Source organism: Vanessa atalanta, chromosome 7, assembly GCF_905147765.1.
Source record: "Vanessa atalanta chromosome 7, ilVanAtal1.2, whole genome shotgun sequence".
NCBI lineage: Eukaryota > Metazoa > Arthropoda > Insecta > Lepidoptera > Nymphalidae > Vanessa > Vanessa atalanta.
In genome coordinates, this window is record NC_061877.1 from 7,801,213 (window position 1) to 7,810,174 (window position 8,962).

Sequence of the window (8,962 nt, forward strand, 5' to 3'; positions counted from 1 at the left end):
ATCTTATACAAAAATATTGAATGAATTTGAGCAACGAGTAATTACGATATACGTACTGAACGTTAATCGTAATCTTTCGTTCCTTTAATTCCTTATATTTAATGCCACTGCTTGCTAATGCACGGGAAACAGCCTCAGAATCACAAATTATATCACATAATATATACACATTTTTCACAGATGCAACACTGACATGCCACAGATAACTGGCGCCCTCTTACACGCAACTCGCCAGAGATCGTAGTAGCATATATAAAATAATGAGTGAGCGAATGACTCAGACTGATTTAGTGAGTAGTTGAACGATTGTGCTAGCACGCGTGCCGATTCCCCCTTTTAGTCAGTCGTTCAACGTAACAGTATAAACTCGTGCGCGTTACTTTTACTCGATTTAAAGTGTATTCGAACGAATAACAGTTAATGATATAAAAACGAAGTTAAACCTAGTTACTGTTATAGAGGACATTTATCCTACATTTGTTTGAAGTGGCATTTCAAGGTATCTATAATTATACATATTTGAAGGTTAATTATGTGTGACATTTATAAGAAGTCAAGCTTGTATTTTAAATTAAGTTTAAATATGTTAAAGAGCGATAATATTATTTCAATATATAATATGTTTGTGTATATGGTAGTCATAAAGTTATTTAAATATATTTTTATGTCTTATCGTATATCAGTCAGAAAATATATCTAAGATTACCTAATTTACCTCAATTATTTGTTTGTAAACAAAGCTTAATTCATTTCATGACCTACATTACTTAGACTATAGTTACCAGTCATGTTTATTGTCGTTTACACATCTGTTCCGATAAATATTAAAGGGAATTTAGTTTATATAACAAGTAGTTCAGTATTTATGTTACGGGTGAAGACGGCCTCATACAGGTAATAGTGCTATTTACCCAATTACAGCTGAGTAAACTTTGCGAGAAAATGAATTGGAAAATATTAATCGTTATTTATTTTGCCCGTAACAAGTAAATTAAGTAAACTAGGAAGAGCACCCGAGAGGCAATATTTTATTGACACTGCGCTCTCTATGGGTTTCACCAGTAATGAAAGATAGGCCAAAATGAAACTGTATATGTTTATACTGAACGTGATTTTATATACGATAGCTTTTTATTAATGTAATAATTTACATTGTTCCATTTCACGGTGTTAATGATTAAGCTTTATATTCATTCAATTAAATAACTTGATTTCATACAAACTAAATTAATAATATGGTCGTTCGAATTTTTACAGAATGGAACGACAAACGTCAAAGTCACCTGTTTCTTGTGGGGCGCTTTCTTTTTCCGGTTGCATCCGATTCTCATTTTGAATATACTTTGTTTACATAAAAATATACATATAAGCGTATTCAAATTATGGTACCAAATTTCTCCAAAAAAATCTTGCGACGGATTCTGTCAAAGTTAACAAATATATATTTTTTCTTTTTTTAAATTAATAATAACCAGACTGCGGCCTATTCGAATAAAAAATATTAATTAATTTATAACATACGTATTTTCTGACTGACATAATACGTACCTTAGAAATCTAAATATAAATTAGTACCATATGAGTATTAATTAATTTTGCAAAAATACTGAAAGTATATTTTCTCATAATTTACGTTTACTTCGCGATATTTAATACAATAATATAAGTGATTATTCTTTTTTAGATGAGGTGTTTAATATTTTTAATCCCGATGTTATGTTTCGTCAATGGACGAAACCTACACGACTTCGACGAAGATCGCGATACCGATATCAGCGACAGCATCGACTTAGTAAAGAACATTAGAGATTCCAATAGTAATCAAATGAGACATCGCCGAAAGTCGAGACAGTCATATTACGACTTTTCTCCATATTATTACGATAATAGACGAGAGTACGTTCGTCATCAAGATGAGATGCTGAACCGGATAATACGGTTATTGGACGAAATTTCCTTATACGTAAAACGACCGCCAACACCTCCACCGCCACCACAAGTTATTTACGTCCCGTACCCGGTTCCCTACCCGATGCCACAGGTGCGACCTTGCACTGAAAAACCTGCCATAGTAAATTTGACTGATAAATGGCCAGATATGGATGACATTAACATGAATTGGGGCTTAGTGCCTGAAGAAATAGAAGAAAAAGATGACGGTAGTGATGGCGCTAGACCTGTCTCGTTTGTTCCCATGGAAACGAACGAGTCTGTACCAATTCCACCACCTGTTGAGCACGGTAGCTCGCAAGCAGGGGTAAGAAAATTTTAGTAACTTTAAAAAAAAAACGATTCGCTCTTGTTTGTCTTGTGCTCGAATCTTATTATCATTTAAATATACTAAAATAAGAAAACCGTTTATAAAGTGTATCGGAGGCATTGTACAACTAGTAAAGTTTTTTTTTTCTAATACAAAAAAAGAAGACTGTTAATAAGTAATAAAATAAATGAAAACACAATTATAATTCATATTTATAGACTTTAATTAATAATAGTTGTAATCAAATAGAAGTAATAGTACCGATGAGGAAATACTCTATATTGATGTACAATATGTATACAATTCTTTTAACAGTGTAATAACTCTACTTGCAAGAATAAAAAATCAAGCAGAAGTAAAATACAATCAAGAATATTCTACTAGAAATTGTATCAAAATGAAACCAATACATACTCAGAATTTTAAATTAATTTTTGGATAAATGTTATTTAAATAAATAACTTTACCGACATCGTATTTTTATTAATATTATATGTATAATAAAATCCACTGTTTTACCTAACTGTTAGACCTTAGTGGTAATATACTTATTTAATACGATAGAATGAAATAACATTGATTTTATACCTACATTGTTTTGTTCTATTAAGGATAGTATGTGGTAATATACTTGTTTTTTTAAATTGGCTGAATTTGAAAATTTGTTTTTTAAAATAAAAGATAATTAACTATCAAAAAGGATGTTATCGCTTCTTTTATAAATTGCTTTTGTTCGGTTCGCACATGTTTATGATCAGAACGCTTTTGTTACAGATGGAAGCCTCAACTAAAGCACCAACAGTTGCAAGGCCAGGCATTTGCCAGGCTGCCATTATTTTATGCTGCAATTCGGGAACCAAACAAACTCAACAAAGTTGCTTTAATAAATATGGCTGCCCTAAGACATTTTCTACCGGGCTTTCGTGTAAACCGAAAATAGTAAAACAAGTTTTAGAAGAATTTGCAAAAGCATATGCACCTAACAGTAATCGTTGATTATAATTCGAGGCTAATTTCTTCACGCAGCTAGTAAGTGTAATAAAACTGAATCTTAGAACGTACAAAAGTAATATTGTGACAGCAGGAAGTAAAAGCGATTTACAATTTAAAAAAAAATTAATGGTGACTCGTAAACGCAGCTAAAGTAATATACTCACAATAGAAACCATATAGTTAACGTTAACGTTTAAAACAACCTTACACTATTATAGGTTTAAACAACAAGCAATAACAATGAAATAGATATGAAGGAAAAGATAATATAGGGAATATAGCAAATTTAGAATCAAACCTAGTAGAATATCTATATAATCTAAAATACTTTTATTACTTTTTCACGATTGTCACTGTTAAACAATGTATTTTAATAATAACAAGTTGGCTAATAGTAAAAAATACAAGTCGATAGAGACAATAATTCAGGTTAATAGTCAGCTTAAATTTTTGCATGGTCATTATTAAATTATGTTATATACATCGTAGTAGATAAAAATTTCTAAATATCAAAGTTTCATTAATAGTTAAAGAAAATTGCTATATTACACGAATAATTGTAATCCAATAACATCTTTACGCTCATAATTCTTTCGTAATTTGTATGTCACTAAAGTCTTTCTAAATGGTTGGACCGATGAATATTTTGAGCGTGTTTGAGTGTCCCTGGGTGGCTTAGCTTGGAACCGGTAAGTGGCGCTGCGATCGGATTGCAGGTTTTATTACCATTTTTTTTTTTATTTCATTCGTGCGAAGTCTGGTAGCTAGTAATTTGAATATAGCAAACCCCTTTACTTAACTTTTCTAATGTTATTCCAATCAGTCAAGAAATATATATTATTAAAAATTCTCATTGAGTAAAAATATTACAGATATAAATATTCACATATGTTCAATTATAGGAAAATTGTAGCAGAAATTAAGTATTGTGTTATTTTAATAATTTACATTTACTGCTAATTATAAAGACGGTATTTTTAATGTTGCTGCGTTATTTGGACAATTTGTAACTTATCTCCTAGTTAAACTAAGTCTAACTAGTTTCATTGGGGAATAAATGCAAAGACCTATTATAATTTCTACTCCATCATATTTTTTCATAATAGAAAAAATATTAATTTTCTTTAATATTGTAGGATGGATACGTAATTACTCGTTACTCTACTAAATAGAGTTATAAACTCCTTTGGGGACATTCGATACGATTTACTACAAAACTTCATAAAAATTGTAAGTGCAAAATTTAAAAATTGATAACGATTTACAACCATTGTATGCATAAGGTGAGTTCATATACATTGGCATACTTTGAAAATTTAAATATTGACTCAAGGTTGTTTTAAACGCCAACACTTTAAAACAAATAGGTAGCTTGCTAATTTTCGGTCAATTTTTCTAAGGTTTTAGTGTTTTCTTATCAGAATCGATAGTTATAATATTTATATTTTTGCCATAGGAATATTTTTGGTAGCAAAATAATGAATTATCAAAAAAATGTCTAAAATAAAACGTCGGACTTGCGAAATTAGCTGTGTCCAAATGGCGTAACTGAATCATAAATTAAAAAAAAAAAAATAGCTACTAGGTAACTTATCAGTATTTTTTCGATTAGTATTTAGTCCTATTTTATATTAAACACATATATAGAGGAAAGTAATTTAGGTTACACTTTAGATTTTAGATGAATCAATATGACTTCAATGCTTTTTAATGCTGGAAAAGATTCTATTATACTTATCTTTTAAGTAAAGCAGAGATTAAAAATATTTGATACATTTATGCTAGAATTGATGACTAAACTGGAACACACTAATTGTTTGCGTCTTTTTCTCTCTCTCGAAGATAAGCAAATGAATAGCAAGTTAAAATGATTTATTTTAGCATAAATGTTTTAGTACTATTAAGGCTACCGGATAAGACCCTACTGTAATGCTTAAATGCAAATTGAGTCTATTGTCATCGTAGTCATAACTTTAACGCCATACCTGAAATGAATGTTCCTTATTTTATTTCTGTTTACAAAAATTTAGTTATAGCCTATTATTAAATTTTAATTTTAATAAGTATATAAACTGTGTAATGACTAAATTATATGTAAGTTTTTTAACTAATTCTCGGCACCTACATCATCTTTAATTATACTTTATCATGTATGTTTGTTTATTCTTGATAAACCGTTATTATGTTATACTTAAATTTTTTATCTTATAACGACAAAGACCTAATTATATTTGTTCAAATTAATCTTTTGGCTTGTTTTTAAATTTGGTCATTCTTATTTGCTACAGTCAATTGAACATGCAACTTTGTCAAAATCAAAATTAAAGAAATGTTTTTATTCATTTGTTAATTGGTAAATAAATTCGTATGTTTTTGTGTTAATAATAGTATACATATATATAACTGGTCAAAAGAAATTAAATGAGCCTAAGCTGGAATAAATAAATATCCACCTTCCATCACCGATGTCGTCAGATCAACTCGGTGTTTGTGGATGGAATTACTTACACTAGTAAAAGATTCAGATCAATACGACATGTATAATATCAACATTCTATATTTGATTTTAATGTTAGTTATACATAAGTGAGGCCACTATAAAGCACATAAAAAGCATTTAATTTATTTTTATTAAATAGAATCCTAACATTAAATATATATAATAATAATGGCATCTATTAACGTTTCTAGTCTATAGAATTTTATATTATTATTTAATTATCGGTTATTTTATGTGTCAATAATTTTCAATTGATTTAATTAAACTAAACAATTATTTTGGTTATATAACTCATTATAATGAAGTCAAATAAATGTAATAGTTGTAAAATTTATTATATAATAAATTGCTAACAGCTTACGTGTTTTTTTTTTCATTTTCAATGATAATTTCCACTGAAAATTTTAATTTATTGTTATTTATTTTACAATAATATCTTGCAGTGTTAACTTAATGTATACTATAAATGCGACACTAACATTGTCTGTCTACCTGTCTGTTAATCTCTCGTGGCTAACCTAATGAACTGAATTTCATTAAATTTGGTAGGAAGCAAACTTGAACCACAAGAAAGGGCACAGACTACTTTTATATCAAAAATCTACGACCGCCCCGGTTCTGATTCGGAATGTAGATTCTACCAAGAACGGCAAGAAACTCAGTAAATAAATACTATTTTCAACCAACTAACACTGTTGTTTAAATACAAATAAATTTACTATTCTTTTAACCCAAAATGGAAGGCCGTCACTAACAGAAAACCCTTGTCTACTTATAATGCACCGTATAAGTGATTCGATATTAGAACAACGTAATAGAAAATAACAATTAGGGAAGCCGTAAGCTTAAGCTAGCTTATAATAAAAATAGCTTATGAGTAAATAAAATGACAATTCAAAAAGCATTGATTGCATACATATTTAACTAATAGTTTACAAAAGTAGAGGAGGGGGCGTTTACAGAGTTTTTTTTTTCTATCCAATCGGAGTAGGCATATGACTCCACTCCACCTGTACAATCAGCGAGAATGACCTGCACTAGTCGTCCTCGCTATGCCGGCCAGTAAGATGCATCTTCACGCCTCGTTTGAAGTCACCCAGGTTATACGTGGAGGGAAACACGTGTGCTGGTAGAGTTAGATTTTTTTGCATGCTAATATATATAAGTATGTTTAAACCTATGTTTTATGTGCTGTTCCATATACATAAGTGCCAAACATACAGATGCGCTCAGCCGTGCTGATGTCATGGAGCACAAATATCCATCTAAATTTCCGCATTTATAACATTAGTAAGATACCAGCAAAATAAATATAAGTTACTTTAAGATGTTTTTACTATCATGCAGAAATATTAAAAAATGAATGACTACTCTCGTCAAACTGCAATATTAAAAAAAACAAGGTACCTAACTACTTTTCCACAAACCGTTCGTCACACGCGGTTGATGCAGGAGGAGGAAACTAACCTTTGATAATTGATAATTTGTCAAGTAAATCCATTTGATTATTATCTATTTGAATTGAGTATAGTCATTTCCTACTACTTTTTGCGTCAAATAAATTGTTAACAAAAACATCCTACCTATCTTATCTAAAGAAAATACAAGCAAACCACGTCATGGCCTCGCCTTTAAAAATATAAGGATATTAAAATTTACGAAAACGTCCAATTTTTGTACCAAGATATTGTGATTTTATTTTTCGTAATAGATAAAAGTTATATTTTAGATATAAGTTATATATAGATAAATTACTTATAGTGTGAATATGACGTCATGTGGTAGTGACTGTGAAGAATTCCTTTCTGGGCGTCCATGCTTAGGAAGAATTTTTGGAGACATATTTGCGCTCCCGATTATTCGAAGTAAACGGTACAGGCATCATCAAAGCTAACCTCAATATCTTTTTCAGCTTAGACCTCTTTCCTCACTTATTTAGAAACATTTATTTGCCCGCGGGGTTAGGGCCTAGCTTACGTCAGGCTCGTGTGTCGTTAGCCTCGAAGGTAGGTAGGTATTAATTATCTGGCTGTGCGGATACTATGATATGATCATCCGAGAATCTACGCATGAGCATCTAGGTCCCATAGTGGTAATGCCTATACCGATCCACTTATTAAGTATATCCAACTAGCTATAGATTCTATGTTGCAGCATATGCCACCCGCAAAGTTACACTGAATGGCTTATATCACGTACCACTCGGTAAAATTGTCTCGGAGAATTTATTTAATACCACGAAGTAGAAAGCTGTTCTTTTAAGGTTCTCTTCTTTGCCTTCAACTTTACTTTTGATTACTAAATATCGCCATCACCATCGACAATCTAGTGATGTGGGATCATCCACAATGAAAAATGTTCAATTCCGGCAAAGAGCAGTTCGTTAAGTACTTTTTTTTACACATTAATAAACCGACTGGGATGGCATTCCGTCGATCGTGCTCTTATATCGTAACGTCGGCTCATCACATGAAATTTTACTATACGCAATTTCAGCCCCAGGTGGGGTTCTAAGAAACGGAGAGATGACATCGGATATTTGGATGAGATTCCAAGTAAATTTAGGACTAATTAAGTGACTTTCAAAAGATTTATATTTTTATGTATTTAAATTCACAAAGATTACTTTTCCCTTATAGTTATATATTTTTCTTGCTGGAAACTTTAAGAACTAGAAATACTTACCTTAATATCTCTAGTAGATTACATATATATCTTTTTCTTAAGCAGTATTTGTAATATTTATTTGAAATAAAAATTGATAAATCATTTCATACACTAAAATCACTTTCAAATAAATAAATGTTGAAAAAAGTGGGATAAAAGGCAACAAATTCTGCCATTAAACGAGATCAAAAGACTTATGTAAAGCAGCAAGCGTTGTGAAAATAAAGGCTTGTAATTAAACTGGAATTCGCGTTTCCAACATTGACAGAGCCGTTAATCTAGACATAACGAACAAAACAATAAAAAAAAAAACAAATCAGGTTTCGCTGCAATCTGCTTTGATTTTTTCCTTTCAATTCAGACTCCGAAGATTCTTTCTTCGAATCTTTTACAAGACAATAAAGAAGTTGGTTTAATTATTTCAACGTATGAAAATGCAGTTATACATAATCTGTCTTGTTGCATTTTTATTATTAATCGCTCGTATTTTTTAGCACACAAGAAAAGTTCTAAAGGCTCCTGGAGTTCCAGGTTATGTGGGA

The 8,962-nt window shown here is 30.5% G+C and overlaps 1 protein-coding gene across 2 annotated transcripts; it reads left to right on the forward strand.

Annotated features, from left to right (window-relative positions):
• The first annotated feature begins 266 nt into the window (after positions 1-266).
• LOC125065157 lies at positions 267-4,858 on the forward strand. Of its 2 annotated transcripts, none has more exons than XM_047672631.1 (3): positions 267-499; positions 1,685-2,257; positions 2,576-2,694. In XM_047672631.1, the coding sequence occupies exons 2-3, from the start codon at positions 1,685-1,687 to the stop codon at positions 2,642-2,644; spliced, it is 642 nt and encodes a 213-aa protein (XP_047528587.1). In that variant the 5' UTR covers positions 267-499; the 3' UTR covers positions 2,645-2,694. The 2 variants fall into 2 exon arrangements, with proteins under 2 accessions (XP_047528587.1, XP_047528586.1); XM_047672630.1 differs by lacking the exon at positions 2,576-2,694 and adding an exon at positions 3,035-4,858 and having other exon boundaries at positions 268-499.
• Positions 4,859-8,962: the final 4,104 nt, after the last annotated feature.